The following is a 16,746-nucleotide window of genomic DNA, read 5'->3' as shown; positions in this document are numbered from 1 at the left end:
AAACAAATGTGAGTTTGGACAAATGTGAGTTTGGAAATTGCAGTCTTTTTCTATTTTAGTATACCTCAACAATGGAATTATGATCAGTGGAAAAGGCATGACATGGGACCTTTAACAAAACCTAGGTATTCCAACTGATAGACAGTAATCCTTATCGACCAGTCAAAGTCATGCAAAGCACTGTTCTGAGATTTGTATTAAAATCACATAAAATACCAATCCTACGTGTTGTTTTGTGCACAATGTGTTTTGAAATTGGCCAGTTTGTTAAACATTTAAAGAAATCTAGCTTAAAGGTAGGGTGGGTAAGAATGGAGAAACCAGCTCGAGTGCGCTAGAATTTGAAAGTACGCAGCCGAAACAAATCTGCCACTTCCTCACAGAGCCCCTCCTCCAACACACACGAACGCGCACATGACCAATGAGGGCACGAGATAAGTTTGTGCACAGAAGGAAGGCTGACAGGCAGGTAGGCCATCCAGTTACTTTAGCCGGGCCGGCTCAGATGATTGGTCGTGCTTTTTACAGCGCCACGGCTTCCAGAGATGATATTTCTTTATGTATTTATTGTCAAAGCATTTCATGTATTCATTGCTATCGGGATGTTAAGGGCATTCCATGGAATATAACAACAAGTGTTTCTGAAGTGAATGACCTACCCCACCTTTTAAGCAATAGATTGTATTTATTATGTAACAGAAAGCATTTTTATTTTTGTATACTTGAACTTGATATTTTTGAAGTCACATACTTGTTAGGTAAAAGCATTTATTTGTGTTAGTTTAGCATGAATAAAGCTTGCCTTTGCTTTGTCTCTATGTGTTTACACAGAATACATCTTCAATTGATCATAGATTCAGGAATCCATTGGAGAAATGGAAAGAAGCAGTGGCACATTTCTCTTCCCCTCACTTTCCGTGTATACATGAACCTGGATCATTATAGGTCTATCTTCTGTCCTGATATCGCTCATCACTCGCTGTTCCTACACAAATCTGTTCTGCCTGCCCTGCTTTTTCCTCTGTGGCATTTGGGCGGTTATTATTCCCACATGTCTGGGGTTAGAGCGTTTTCACGCAGCAGTGGGCTCATCTCCCACATAGCTGTCATTTTAATAGGTTTTTGTCCGTCGGGGGAGCGGGACATGACAGGTGAGGGTTATAAGCAAAGTCACTTATCACCCTATTGTTAAATGAGAAGTTTACCCCACTACGCCGTGCTGCTAGATTTATAGAGGGGAGATTACATGTAGTCTCATTTCATTTCATTTCAAACCTTTATTTAGACAGATTGGTCCCTTGAGATCATCGATCTCATTTACAAGGGAGACCTGCATCATTTAGTTCCACATGAAACATAAAAACATCATACAAACAACAGATGATATCATATTTACATATTCAACATTTACAAATACCCAGAGTGTCAGAAAGCATTTCATTTAGACATGCCTTAAATACATTCAGAGAAATAAAAATGCTCAATTTCAATTTTGCCTGTAGACTGTTCCAAGCAAGTGGAGCTGCGCACATAAAAGCTGTCTTACCTAAGACAGTCCTTACTCTTGGACTGTAGTCTGCTACTCTTGTCTTTATCACCTTGGCAGTTATGACTAATTGAATTGTTTCTCTGGCATGCGAGGGCTGTTCCCATACACTCGATTAGAAGACTCACTTTAATTTAAGGTTATGTCAAGCAGTCTAATTGTTTGAATGCTTCTCTGTTGCCATCTTGTGGTTTTCCCACTCCTCTGCATCAACTGAAGCTCAACCATTTGTTTAATATCACTCACAAAGGGGCTCCATCTAAACGGTCCTATTGAACTGGTTGGAAGTCAGCATAAGAGCAAGCATTACTGTATGTCATGCAGAGGGTTTGAAGTCAAAAAGTAAGAATGTATTTTTCTATAGGGCAACTTCTTTTAACCCTTAGATGCATAAGAGGGTCTTTGTTGACCCCGTGAGGAGGTTTTCTTGAAGTATCTTTGTAATTACATTTTTTATCATTTCATATTCCAGCTATTCCTCAAAAAACATGTTTTGGATATCATGCCATTCACATTTCAAATGTACATTTTAAGAAATTGTAGTTTTTGTATTTCTACCCCAAGCTTCCATAACTCGGTCAAAAATGACTCGCATGCATTTCCTATGGGATCCTCTGGGAACCTTTGATTCTTATCACCTGTTGCTGTCAGGACTACATTCACTGTGGACCACACAGACTACATCACAAGTGACACCTCTCAGGGAGATTATTTTACACAGCAAGATCTGATACCTGTCAGTATAATAATAATAATAATAATAATAATAATAATAATAATAATACATTATATTTGTATGGGGCTTTTCAAGAACTCAAAATCGCTTTACAATATAAGGGAAGGTTACGGTGGGGGGTATAGGACTATCAAACTTGATCAACCAGCATGGATTGATGGGGGTGGGCTTTGATGAGTAGACAAGAGGAGAAGAGATGGATTCTGAAAAGGGACAGGAATACTGTGAGGGTCTCAGAATAGCGGAGATCTTTGCATCGATATGTTCATCACGGTTTTTTTCAAAATGTAAAAAAAATAATAATAATAATAAATTGTGAAAATGTCTAATGTGAACCGAAATATAATACAAAATATTATACACGTGATTTTTCTTGACCAAAATGACAAAAATGGCATAAAAACATATATTATTCTAATACAGGTCCTTTTAGACCCACTTGTGGAAGAGTCAGTCACTCGGGTATCTAAGGGTTACAAAGTAAAGTTGAGCCTGCTCTCTGTTGATGGTTTGCTTTGACAGGAGGCAGCTTGTACCATGCGTTGCAAGGGGAGACGAGTATGGTGACATTTGTTTGTATGTATTCAACACTTCTTCTGGACATGCTGTGTACCAAGAAAACACAAGTATTAAAGAAACATGTTTATTTGATTGTCAGTATTGAAACGCCAACATTTTATGCAGTATTACAATCAGAATAGAAAAGTATACTCAAGAACTTAAACAATATAAAAACATAATACACAACTCGTCTACACATAAGAAAAATCAATACAAAAACCTAAACATGTAAACAACCGTTCATACAAAATGTTTTGGAAAGCTTTACAGAAACAGTACAGTAACATTTAGAGTTCATTCGAGCACCAATTTCAAGATGTTGTGTTATTAGAGCAGCTGCCATTCTTTATTTTATACTGTAAGCCGACTAAAGCCATCCTCATTTCAGTGCAGGTTCAAAACCTTTGTATTTTACAATTCAAATGATAAGATGGAGTTTTAGTGAACCCCCACTACACCTGCAGAGTATTTCCCCCTTTTTCCTTCATTTAAAAAATGTATTGTCCGTATGAACTGAGCTAATCCAAAGCGAAGGTGTCTCCTCGCCTCGGCTCCGGCTCTGAACTGTGTTGTGTTGGATCCAGCTGGGCCGTGCAGTTTCTCACTTCTCCTCTGAGCTCCGTCAGCTGCTGCGCGTGGCTGGACAGCGTCCCGTTGACTTGCACCAGAAGACCGCTCGACTGTTTCTCCAGCTCCTCCCTGATCCTCTCCAGGTCCTCCGCCAGGTAACTCAGGCCCTTACACTGGTCCTCCACACTGGTAACGCGCCCTCCGACCTCAGTCACCTCTTTCCTGACGCCCATGGCCGTGCTCCGGCAGCCCCGCACCTCCTCAGCCAGACGCCTCCTCATGCCCTGCAGCTCCCCTTTAACCCGGGTCAGTCGGCGCTCGCCTGCACCGAGCATGGCGGCCTGATGTCCGACCAGCTGCACCACACCCTTTATCTGCTTGGCCAGACTCGCCTCGCTCGTCTGCCAGGAGCTGTTGGCCTGTCCCACCTGGTGGACGACTGTCCCCAGAGTTTCCTGGAGGTCTTTGAGGGTGTGGTTGACCGAGCGCACATTGAACTTGAGGATGGTGAGCTCCCCCTGGACGGGATAATCTCCCTCCTGCTGGTGCAGACGCTTCAGGACGTTCTGCAGGGTGACGTTAAGCCTTTTTAAGCGATCCCCTTGCGTGTCCAGTGCGTCCTTCACGTTCTGCTCCTCTGATGGATTGGCGGCAGAGTCTCCTTGGATGGCAGACGGTGTTTTAGTCGAGGAAGAGGTGCAGCGGGTCTCAAGGCTGCTCAGTTGCCTCTGCAGTCTATCCACATCCACCTCCACTCTCTCTCTGATGGAATCCATCTCCGTCTCCAGAGCGGGAACAGCATGACCCTCCTGCAGTGCGGGGGACGTGGAGTTAACCAGCTCCTCTAACGCCATCAGTAAACGGTCCTCCAGAGCCAGCAGCCGACCCTCCATCCTGGCCTCCACACCCTGTCCTGCCTCAGGGAATACACTCCCTCTTTCAGAACTGTTGTGTTGTGACTCCCCGCTCACATTGAGCTTGGCCTCTACATACCCCAGACGCCCCTCCAGCATCCCCTCTATGTGGTCTTTGTGTCCGCCCAGCTCCACCCTCAGGTGCCCCTGGGACTGGTTGAGGCCTGCCACTGATGTTTCCAGCCTGTGCACCCGTTCAACCAGCCCACCCACTCTAATGGAGCAGTTCCCTGAAGCCTTCAAACCTTGGATCTGCGTCTGGAGGTTTCTCAGCTCTGATCCCAGGTCTGTGTTGCTTCCCTCCAGAGTGTCCTCCATCTGCTCCTGCCTCTCGCTCTGCTCCCTCTGGCACTGACGACGCAGATCCCCAGCTTTCTCCTCACATTTGCCCTCTGCGCTCTTCACTCGCACCTCAAACCCACCAAGGATTTCCGACCTGGCTTCACTCAGCTTGCCATCCATCAAGGTCTCTATAGCTATCTGCGGCGCTCCTTCGAGACTGACCGTGGAGTTTGATATCATTCCTGCTGACATCTTCTTCAGGGCTCCATCATGTCCTGTCACTGTTGCTTTGAGTTCCTGCAGCTCTAATGTCTTGGCCTGCAGCACAGTCCTGAGCTCCTCCACCCTCCCGTTCAGCTCTGTAAGCCCTGGAAACACTGTTCTGCCGTCCAGACCCTCGGCCTCAGGGCCTCCCAAAGAAATCTCTACGAACCCGACAGTGGACTGACCGGAGGCAGCAGCTGGGGCGGGGACGGCACCGGGGGCAGCGGAGAGCAGCGCCGACAGCATCCTGTTGGCGTCCTCTCTCAGCGAGGCTCGGAGACTTTCTTCCAGTCCGTTCACAGTTCCTCTCAGGGTCTCCAGGCCTCGGCCCAGACGCTGCACGTCCTCCTCCATTCGATATATTCGATCCTCTGTCTCACTGTCTACAGCCTGGCCTAGAGACAGAAAGAGAAGCTGTTAGCATCAGACACATACAAAAGTTTTACTGCCATTTGCTAAGCTGTACAATCGGCTCTGGAATCTTTTGCTGATCTGTGTCGAGTAACATACATTATAAATAAATAAATGAAGAATAATAATAATTGCATTATATCAATATATATATTTGTAAGGATTAAGAATGATCTTCAGTATGTTTTTATGAATTAGAACTATGGTCTCACCTTCAGGCTGTTCCCCCCCAGAGGGACGAGCGGGGATTTCTTCTGGGATGTGATCCTCAGGTCGTCCGCCGAGCCCATGTCCCTGATCATGTTCTTGGTTGTGTTCCACGTGATGAGGGCCCTCGTGTCCTGTGTGATGTGGTTCCTCGTGTCCTGTGTGATGTGGTTCCTCGTGTCCTGTGTGATGTGGTTCCTCGTGTCCTGTGTGATGTGGTTCCTCGTGTCCTGTGTGATGTGGTTCCTCGTGTCCTGTGTGATGTGGTTCCTCGTGTCCTGTGTGATGTGGTTCCTCGTGTCCTGTGTGATGTGGTTCCTCGTGTCCTGTGTGATGTGGCTCCTCGTGTTCTATGTGATGTGGTTCCTCGTGTCCTGTGTGATGTGGTTCCTCGTGTCCTGTGTGATGTGGTTCCTCGTGTCCTGTGTGATGTGGCTCCTCGTGTTCTATGTGATGTGGTTCCTGGTGTTCTGGTTGATTTGGCCCCTGGTGTTCTGGCATCGAGTCTGGCTCGAATGAGGTTTCTGGGTAGGTCCTCGGAGGCCCAAACTGCCGCATTTGGTAGTTAAAGCTGCCGGTGGGAGGCCCTTTCTGACTCCATGGGTTAGCCTTCATGTTAATAGGTGGGCCCTTGAAAATGGGACCCTTAAACAAAGGACCCTTAGACATGGGACCTTTGTACTGTGGGCCCTTAGACATGGGACCTTTGTACTGGGGGCCCTTAAACTGTGGTCCTTTCATTGGTGGGCCCTTGAACTGTGGGCCTTTCATTGGTGGGCCCTTGAACTGTGGGCCTTTCATTGGTGGGCCCTTAAATGGTGGCATCCTTTTCATGGGGTGTTGGTAAACCGGATGTCCCTCCATGCAGCCATAGCCGGAGTATCCGGGACAGCAACGCCACTCCAGCTCTGTGACGGCCTTATGGGCCACCTTGAAAAACGGTTTGTACATCAGACGATACCTGAGGAAACAACCAACACCAATCAGAAACACCCCTCTGACTCTGGTACCCTGAAGTCATGTCAATCAAAGATATATAGACATATCAAGAAGAAGAAGAAATGTAATTTACTCACTGGAGAGTTGGACATTTCTGACCCCAGGAACACTTGTTGTACTCAGCTTTCACATATGGAGCCGCCCCGTCCTGCACGGTGAAGGACACCGTCTTTTCAACAACGTAGGCACAGTGGTTCCTTTGAGAAGAGATAAAAGGTGTTGCACATCAATACAGCTGGCTTTTAAAAATACAACGTTTTGTTACTGAGAACGAAAACTCAAATGATGTAAACTCGATTTCTGAAAGACAGTTAGAGAAAGAACTTACTTGTGTCTGCTGGTGGGTTTCCCCTGCTCATGGTATTGAGTGGGTCCAGCCTTGTACTGGTTAAACTGGAGCGGTCTGTAGAACTTGGCTTCAATCAGCGACAAAAATAGAGTCACCAACACAAGAGCACTCACAAAATGCATCCTTGGAAATCCAATGTCAAAAGCTTTGTAAAAGGAGTCTTCAAACTGAGGTAAAGATGAAAAGAAAGTACTCCTCTGTCAAGTGAAAGTCAAGCAATACCCCAAATACTTCACTCTATTCACTTCAAATGGATATTATGGATTGTCACCCCTCTGGAAACACAGAAGCTCCTGAATAAAAAGAGCAGAGTGTCTGCAGTAGGTGTGTGTCTGAGCAGAAAGCCACCCTGAGTGTTGACGCTGGCTGTGGGTGTGGTGGTCTCTGTTAGAGTGACAACAGTCCACTGTGAGCTTTGCCGACTCTAGATGCCACTAATAGGGCCCCGCTGGCATCATCTGCATATCCCCTCCCACTCACCCTCCTCTAAGTCACACCAGAGTGACACCGGAGGAGGGAGACAGCCTCACCTTCACACTCTGTGGTATTCCTTAATGCTACAAAGGGCTCAACTTTATAAAAACTACACCATTTTTTATTACACATCAACTTAGAAGCATGTCCTCAACCAGTCCGGGCAGAGGCCTCTGAGCTGTTATCCCCATGGTGACGTCACGGCAGACCAGAGGGGAAATAACACATCACATCCAGAGTGTACAACACCAGGCCCTGTCCCAAAATAAAAATGTTGTTTAGGGTAAAGGTGGAAATAAAGAATAATCCAAGATGACAAGTGGACACTGTGTGAGCCTTAACAACATGACCACAACGACCTTTGAACTTATGAAGGTGGAAACAAGTTGCCAACAACCCGATCAAAAGAATATTTAAAGATTGAATTTGTAATTTTAGCATTATATATCAGACATTCATAACATAATTATAATAGCTCCACAGTTTCCAGAACCTGAGGTGTAATGGTGGAAAAAGTATTCATATATTCTAATGTACTTTAAAAGTAACAATACCACACTTTAAAAATACTTTGTTTCAAGTAAAAGTCCTGCATTTAAAAGTCAAGTAAGTAAAAGTACACAAGTTATACCGTAAGTAAAGTTACACATTCAGAGTGGCCCTTTTCACAATACTAACTATATTTTATTATAATTACCAAAGTATTGCCAAAGTTGCATCTGGTATTTTTACTACTTTACAACTATTGTATAAAAGTAGTAACTGTACTACTCTAAACTATATTCAAGGTGCTGGAACTCCAGTCTATTTGGTCGTTTGGTTTGATAAAGTCCAATTATTCAATTATAATATAGACTGTCTCACTAGTGGCATACACAAAATATATCTTAAGGAGATCTGTGGAACATCTTGGTCTCTTTCCCTTCACACGTGGACTCAGTTTAGAGCTAACAGCAAACCTCCAGGACCGGGAACAAACAAAAACAAACGCCCTGTGTTGAAGGCTGGGGCGGTACCCACACACACACACACACACACACACACACACACACACACACACACACACACACACACACACACACACACACACACACACACACACACACACACACACACACACACACACACACACACACACATACACACACACACACACACACACACACACACTCACACACACACACACACACTCTTTGTACAGATGAATAACTTCACCTCCCACTGTACCACTGCTACACCTTACAGCTAACGAACAGTAAGACAGACTCATGTAATCCCACAAGGCCCAGCTTCACGTTACCAAGTTAAATATTCAATTTGTGATTAAAATGAAATGAATGTTTTTAACAGCCCTAAGCATTTCCTTCTAAAAATGATATTACTCTTTCATTTTCAGTCTGCTCCTCTGAGTATCCAGAGCTGCATGTAATTCAATTATAAGGAAAACATGTACCTCGTTATAATTATGATATCCCCAACTTTCCCTGATGATTTCATTTAAACAGCTGTTTGAGAACCAACAGGCGTGTAATGGCCCCTTGATTTGGGTCCACTAAGTTTCATGGAAATCGGGTAAGCAGTTTTGACTAAATCCTGCTGACAAACAGACAAGGTAATACAGAAACCAACCCTCGTAGCAACGGTAAACTGAATTTCCTTCCACATGAATACTCTTGTGGCTGCTCAGATGTATCTGGTGGAAGCTGCAGTAGCTCCACCTCAAGCCGCTCTCACATTGTACATTCACTACATGTGTCTGCTTATACTAATGTACTTTGAATGAAGTACTTCTACTTCTATCTGAGGCTCTGAGTGTACATGCAGACCATTAATGCCACACATTCTTGACAGAAAAAAGTTTTGCCGTGACCATTGTAGCATGACCTCATTCCGAACAACACCCCCACTGTGTGCATTATGTAGCAGGGATCTTTGGATTGACCCTTTTAAGAAGCAGGCCCATTTCCTGTATCCTGTTTGTCTCACCTCTTGTACCTGGAAACACCCTGCTCAATGTGCTGCATGTTCTCCCAGAGCTCTCTTAGCCTCCTGATGTGTAAACAAGCTCTCATTGTATCTGAAACACGTTGCAGAGCACATCCAGGCTTTCTGCTGCCGGGGAACAAGTGCAGCTTTCTCCTGCGGGGCGGAGGCGGCTCCACCCTGAGTTTCCCTTCAATGGCATCACACACTTTCAGCTGTTTTAGCTTCACCTGCCCGTCACCACGCTTACGTCAGACTTTGAGCTGTGTGTGGATTTCTCCACATTATGATCAGTGTGAGGCTAATGGGCCTAAAGGAGAAACAGTGGAGAACACCATCTATGAGGGTCTGTGTGACCAATGGGGAGGGGCGTTTGTTTTTCCCTGTCTGTGCGTCTGTTTAGTTTTAACACTCGAGGTCTACATTCTGAGCCGGTGTGTAAGTCTCCTTGTGTGTGTCTTTAGTTTTCATCACAGTGTGTGTGTTACTGGACTGCGAGGCTTTGGCGGCGCTTTGCCAACAGTGCTGCTGGCTCATTTCATATTTGCATGTTCAGCATTTCTTTGAACTTGTGCAGAATAAAAGATGAGCAAAGCGTATGAGAGGGTTATACATGTTTCATAGTCTCTCCATGGTCTGAAGTGAACCTAGCCAGCAGTATGAGCCTAGAACATGTCATGTGAACACAGCATGACCCAAGTGTATGCAGTTATCTTGTGTCAGCTTATTATACAACTTTCTGAATGCAACATAATACATTCATGGTTCCCACGGGTCATGGGAACACTCGAAAGTGGGTGAATGTGAGGGCAAATCAAGGACTTGAAATGAATAAACAATAAACCCGGATAAAGAAAGCAGATCACATCACTCCAGTGCTGAGGTCGCTGCTTTGGCTTCCAGTAGGTGAGAGAATTCATTTAAAGATTTTATTGCACACATATAAATCACTAAACAGGCTCGGACCCAAATATATGGGATATGGGGAGGCGTGTGGCGCAGTGGATAGATCCTTGGTGTTGGGATCAGGGTTCAAAGCCCACTGCAGTCAGCATGTCGTTGTGTCCCTGAAACACTTCACCCCAAATTGCTCCTGTGGGGATTGTCCACAGTATTGAGTATGTAAGTCTAACAAGTAATATATCAAGGAGCTCCTTCAGTGGTACGAACCCAGCAGACCCCTTAGGTCTTCAGGCGCAGGCCAGCTCCCTGTTCCATTTGTGAGATCAAAGCGTGGGAAAGCAGCCTTCTGCATCTATGCTCCTAATGCGGAACGAACATCTGAGAATGGCTAGCACTCTAGAATCATTTAAATCAGGTCTAAAAACATTTCTTTTTAACATGGCTTTTTACATTTACATTTTCTAATTTTCTAACTGTTAAACATGGTTTTCTTTCTTTTAATTGTTTTGTGTGTTTTTGTATTTCTTCTCACTTTTACCATCGTGTAAAGCACTTTGAATTGCATCACTGCATGAATTGTGCAAATAAATTCCCTTGCCTTGCCTAAACAATTGAAAGGGATTGAATTTACATATATTCGTGCAAGAATAGGAATTATTTTGTATTTTTCTGTAGGGCCTACTGGTTCTCATTTAAAAAATGTAAATATACCGTGTTGAGGCCTTCAATTATGAAGGCATTGGGTGGGTCTGCGAAACCCTGGGAAAGGCTATGAATTTGATGATTAGGAAGGAAGGAATGCATTTATGGCTTCAACCTGACAGGGAAAAGGATATTTATTACAAAGAAGTTCATAAAGCTTTAGTTCTTGTTGCATTAAAGGTTTCAGATGCAGGTTCAGATGTAGTGTGCAGATCTTGTTTGTCTGTATCCGCTCTAGATGTTCACAGCCATGGTAAAGAACAAACATGAGTAATTAGTCTCAAACCCTAACCCTGTGGCGCCGCACAGCCACATGCCACCGTGCATATCTCTGTCTTTATTTGACCTCTTTCTATAACATTGTGCTGTTTCAGGCTTAAGTCTTTGGGTGAATCGTTATTGTTTTGGTACTTGTGATAAAGAATTCATCCGGAGGCGTCACCATCTTGTGAATTTAGTCATAAAATTAGACAAATGTTGGCCTGAACAAACGTCATTAGGCGGCCACATGGGGAGCCAGAGGTCACGGCTCACTTCACACAGAAGTTCAGAGTGTTTGCTGTCCACAGACTGAGGGCAGTGTGTGCACATCTGGAGACCACACACACACACACACACACACACACACACACACACACACACACACACACACACACACACACACACACACACACACACACACACACACACACACACACACAAATTACAAATTAAATAATAATTTGTAATGATGTGCAGGTGTATTGTAGTGAATCATTATCAGAAATACTTTATTTACCCCGAGGGAAATTACATTTTCTGACAGTTTTTCAATTTAAAAAATGCAATAAAATGAAAAGCGAGTAAAGAAAATACACAATAAAAATATTTAGATAAAAACAAGAAGTTAAAGTAAAAATATTCAATAAAAAGTTAAATTAAAAATAAAAATAAAATTAGGAAAATAATTCAAACATAATTTGAAGACATTTATAATGTAACATAAGTTAATACAATATTTATAAAAACACAAGAAGTGTGCAAAAATGTCCCCTAATTAGTACAGTTTAATTTTATTCAAATCAAACTTTATTTACAGACAAAAAAGGTGCATTCATTTTAGTGGAGCTATATTTTCTCTTATGGGAGACCAGAATATATACGGTACCATTGACTTACGACGACATCATGGCAACAACATACGTCTAACTCTAAACCACACAATTTGTGCCAGTTCACCTCCTGGGCCACTGCCGAAGTGCCCTTGAGCAAGGCACCTAACTCTCAACTGCTCACTGGCGTCGGCTAGACTGGCTGCCTCCGCTCTGACCTCTCAACTCAGGGCTGGTAAGTAACGGTTGCCAGGTTGCCATTGGCAGCCATTCAGAAAAAATTTCAACCACTTCTTGGCCTTTGGTTGCCATCAGTGGCAACCACTTTTTAACGTGAAGAAATAAGGACAGCAAAAGGCTAAATGTGTTCCCAGAAATAGTTACATGTTAATTATTTGTTGTATTAAGAGTGATATTTAATTGTTGTTGTGACCAGTCGGAACCTGATACTTAAGTTGCACGTGCATTGGTGTGATTACGGAGCCATAAAGCGATGCACGTTTACTCGCGTGCGCGGTGCGCCGTGTGTTTGTTTTACAACAAATGGCGAAGCAAATGAAGTTGTTTGACCAGTAAAAAGTTCGGCCAACCCGTCAACATCTCAAACGAATGTTCAAAGTGATTCAACTGATAAAGCGCAAGATGAACCCGAACAAAAGCAAAGGGGACATGTGTAAGGTCTTGGGAGGCCAAATATATACATTCTGCTCCGTTATGCATTCACTTCCTGTAAAAGTTCCTTCAAAATAAGAGTCCCTATCTTGTTACTACCAAAATAAAAATGCAAAACGAAACTTTACCATAGGAAAATATTGGCATACAAATATAATCACTTCTATAAAAAGACACATTTTAAATATAGTTAGACATATTAAAGGTAATTTACAGCATTAATAATTAATGTCTAATTCTTATCTGTGAATGGTTTTCATTTATTCAACATTAGAAATGTATTAATCTGGCCAATCCAAGACTTCAATGCTGAAGGGCCGATGGATCTATGATGGGGGTCAGTACAAAGGTAAGGAGAACCCACATTTGAAAGGGAGACAACGGATGACGAAACTAGTGACTTGCTCAATTCATTTGTGAGGGATCTGTGAAGAACAGGAGAACAGCTGCACTACTGGTGTTTTGTATTCCAGGGTATGAGGGTGAACAAGTTTCCTACCACTTGAGTTTCAAATAATTGTGTTAATTACTTATTGTAAAGCATTTGAACATTCTTTTGTGTCACATGTTCATTATTAAGTTGATGTATAACTGTATAGCATCTTCATTATTTAAAATATAAGGTGACTAAAAATGGCAACCGTATTTTCAGTTTTGGCAACCAAAAGCTGATGCCTGGTTGCCAACCTGGCAACCACTTTTAAAAGTTAGCGTTGAGCCCTGCAACTGCATGTGCATGTGTGCATATAACTGTGTGTGTATTTGTATGTGCATGTTCTAAAAAGTGTGTACTGTATGACCTGTATAAAAACGCATGTGTGTGTACGACAGAATGGAAAGTGAATTTCCCCCCGAATAAAGGTCCATCTTCTTCTTCTTCTTCTTCTTCTTCTTCTTCTTCTTCTTCTTCTTCTTCTTCTTCTTCTAGTAAGACCTTCAGGATCAGAGGATCTGCATTCACTTCTTCACTGCAGATCGGCAAGAGATAGACACGTCCAGACAACCTTCAGTCTTCCAGACGGACAAATTCTTCCACAGACCAACAGATTATTTGTACCTACCCACAACACAAGTCAAAACACTGTGCCATGGATAGAAGAACCAACCAGAACCAGAGGGGAAGCCCCAGGCCCTTTGACCACGGAGCTGTAGCTGATCGAGCCTACAGGCAGATCCACTGCAGAAATGGCCAGATACACGGCCTGGATGAGTATCACATGGCTTTTGGGCAGGAGAGGGTTAGCTTTAGCCACAGGATGCGCATTGAGAAAGACAAGGTCAAACGTCTTGAGGAAGTCCTGAAGTACAGGAGCTCAGGGTTGGACCAAGAGAATAGAAGGCTCTTTGTCGTCACCCAGGACCGGGAGGCAGAAATCTCACGTCTGAAGGATCAGATGGAAGCTGCAGAGCATCAGCACAAGCAGCAGCTGGACCACATTGTGGCAGCGTCTGAGGCAGGGAAGGGAAAGATCTCAGACCAGAAGAACCAGGAGACATCTGACAGACAGAACAAGGATGTTCCTCAGCAGAGCGACCCAGAGAAAGAAGAACTGAGGATGAGGAAGGGAGAGACCATGAAAGAGCTGATGAGAAAAGGCGAGGAACTCCTGGAGTGTGTGACAGTCCTGGAGGATAGAAACAGCGATCTGAAGGAGGAGATGGAAGCTAAACTCAAACGGGTGGAGAAGCAGAAAAATTACCTGGCCAAGAAAAAGAAGAGCTGGGAGACGGAGGTCAAACAGCTGAGAGACCAGATGAGAGAGCAGGAGAAGAGGTTCTCCAAAGACCTGGCGCAGAACCAGGAGAGCTGGGAAGCCAAGGTTCATTTGGTGGAGATGAAATTAAAAGAGGTGGAGGAAGAGAAGAAGGACCTGGCTCTGAAACACCAGAGCAGGGAGAAGGACCTGGCCCAGAAACACCAGAGCAGGGAGAAGGACCTGGCCCAGAAACACCAGAGCAGGGAGAAGGACCTGGCTCTGAAACACCAGAGCAGGGAGAAGGACCTGGAAGAGGTTCAGGCTCAACTACAAATGGCTGAGGATGAGAAAAAGGACTCTGCCATGAAGAACCAGAGCCTGGAGAAGGAAGTCCAACTGAAGAACGGACGAGTCGAGCAGTTGGAGAACAAGTTGGATGAACAGAAGGAGAGGTTCTCCAAAGACCTGGCCCAGAACCAGGAGAGCTGGGAAGCCAAGGTTCATATGGTGGAGATCAAATTAAAAGAGGTGGAGGAAGAGGAGAAGGACCTGGCCCAGAAACACCAGAGCAGGGAGAAGGACCTGAAAGAGGTTCAGGCGACATTCAGAAAGGCAGAGGATGAGGAAAAGGACTCTGCCATGAAGAACCAGATCTTGGAGAAAGAAGTCCAACTGAAGAACGGACGAGTCGAGCAGCTGGAGAACGAGTTGGATGAACAGAAGGGGAGGTTCTCCAAAGACCTGGCTGAGAAACAGCTGAGCTGGGAGCTGTTCGTCCAACAGAAGGAGAAGCTTGTCAAGCAGTTGGTGAACAAGTTGGAAGAGCAGGAGGAGACGTTCTCCAAAGACCTGGCCCAGAACCAGGAGAGCTGGGAAGCCAAGGTCCATTTGGTGGAGATCAAATTAACTCAGGAGAAGAAGGACCTGGCTCAGAACCACCAGAGCAGGGAGAAGGACCTGGCTCTGAACCACCAGAGCAGGGAGAAGGACCTGGCTCAGAACCACCAGAGCAGGGAGAAGGACCTGGCTCAGAACCAGGAGAGCAGGGAGAAGGACCTGGCTCAGAACCACCAGAGCAGGGAGAAGGACCTGGCTCAGAACCAGGAGAGCAGGGAGAAGGACCTGGCTCAGAACCACCAGAGCAGGGAGAAGGACCTGGCTCAGAACCAGGAGAGCAGGGAGAAGGACCTGGCTCAGAACCACCAGAGCAGGGAGAAGGACCTGGCTCAGAACCAGGAGAGCAGGGAGAAGGACCTGGCTCAGAACCAGGAGAGCAGGGAGAAGGACCTGGCTCAGAACCACCAGAGCAGGGAGAAGGACCTGGCTCAGAACCAGGAGAGCAGGGAGAAGGACCTGGCTCAGAACCAGGAGAGCAGGAAGAAGGACCTGGCTCAGAACCAGGAGAGCAGGGAGAAGGACCTGGCTCAGAACCAGGAGAGCAGGAAGAAGGACCTGGCTCAGAACCAGGAGAGCAGGGAGAAGGACCTGGCTCAGAACCAGGAGAGCAGGGGGAAGGACCTGGCTCAGAACCAGGAGAGCAGGGGGAAGGACCTGGCTCAGAACCAGGAGAGCAGGGAGAAGGACCTGGCTCAGAACCAGGAGAGCAGGGAGAAGGACCTGGCTCAGAACCACCAGAGCAGGGAGAAGGACCTGGCTCAGAACCAGGAGAGCAGGGAGAAGGACCTGGCTCAGAACCAGGAGAGCAGGAAGAAGGACCTGGCTCAGAACCAGGAGAGCAGGGGGAAGGACCTGGCTCAGAACCAGGAGAGCAGGGAGAAGGACCTGAAAGAGGTTCAGGAGACATTCAGAAAGGCAGAGGATGAGGGAAAGGACTCTGCCATGAAGAACCAGAGCCTGGAGAAGGAAGTCAAGATGGAGAACCAGTTGGATGAGCAGGAGGAGACGTTCTCCAAAGACCTGGTCCAGAACCAGGAGAGCTGGGAGACCAAGGTCCATCTGACGGAGACCCGATGGAAGCAGAGGGACGACCTGGCTCAGGAGGAGCAGATGGAGGAGGAGAAGGAGCTGCTGGAGGACCTCTGTCTTCACGTGGAGAACCAGAGGGAGGGACACTGCGGACAGAGACGTCTCCTTGCAGAAGATGAAGAGCAAGATGCTAGAGAAGGAGATGAGGAAGAAATCAAAGAGGGAGGAAGCTGAGGGGAGACACAGCGCCTCAAAGGAGACGGAGAAGATGGAGGCTGGACAACTCCCTCTTCCTCCTCCTCTTCCTCCTACCTCACCTCCTTCCTCCTACCTCACCTCCTTCCTCCTACCTCACCCGCCTCCTCCCTTCACCTTTATCTCATGTAGGGGTTTCTCCTGGATCTCAGGTTTTACAGCAATTAAAATAAGATTGAAAACGTTTTTTTATATTTATTTCAC

The 16,746-nt window shown here is 45.4% G+C and overlaps 2 protein-coding genes across 2 annotated transcripts in view; one reads left to right on the top strand and one right to left on the bottom strand.

The window, feature by feature from the left end:
* Nucleotides 1–16,521, top strand: part of LOC307037681 (uncharacterized protein) — a gene marked incomplete at its 3' end in the record, with an annotated part of 60,524 nt that extends 44,003 nt beyond the window's left edge. The window contains exon 3 of the mRNA XM_079678737.1: nt 13,593–16,521. Coding sequence (XP_079534863.1) covers nt 13,753–16,521 — 2,769 coding nt within the window. The 5' untranslated portion in view covers nt 13,593–13,752. The remainder of the gene's footprint in view (nt 1–13,592) is intronic.
* emilin3a (elastin microfibril interfacer 3a) lies at nt 3,170–7,031 on the bottom strand. The gene is made up of 4 exons (XM_079678738.1): nt 6,819–7,031; nt 6,568–6,687; nt 5,497–6,452; nt 3,170–5,268 (listed from the first exon to the last, which is right to left on the bottom strand). Exons 1-4 carry the CDS (start codon nt 6,959–6,961, stop codon nt 3,362–3,364), a joined length of 3,126 nt encoding a protein of 1,041 aa, XP_079534864.1. The 5' UTR covers nt 6,962–7,031; the 3' UTR covers nt 3,170–3,361.
* Nucleotides 16,522–16,746: the final 225 nt, after the last annotated feature.

The sequence above is a fragment of the Notothenia rossii genome, assembly GCF_949606895.1.
Source record: "Notothenia rossii genome assembly, chromosome: 4".
Lineage (NCBI taxonomy): Eukaryota > Metazoa > Chordata > Actinopteri > Perciformes > Nototheniidae > Notothenia > Notothenia rossii.
The sequence above is the reverse complement of the archived record's forward strand: the minus strand, read 5'-3'. Positions and strand labels throughout refer to the sequence as shown.

What these genes read in the sequence shown, in the direction of transcription:
- emilin3a (XM_079678738.1), bottom strand. Translation starts at nt 6,961, where the DNA reads ATGCATTTTGTGAGTGCTCTTGTGTTGGTGACTCTATTTTTGTCGCTG. An exon ending in AAACCCACCAGCAGACACAA is followed by an intron (nt 6,688 to 6,818) that starts GTAAGTTCTTTC and finishes CTCTTCTCAAAG; the next exon opens with GAACCACTGTGCCTACGTTG. An exon ending in TGGGGGGGAACAGCCTGAAG is followed by an intron (nt 5,269 to 5,496) that starts GTGAGACCATAG and finishes TTCTGTCTCTAG; the next exon opens with GCCAGGCTGTAGACAGTGAG.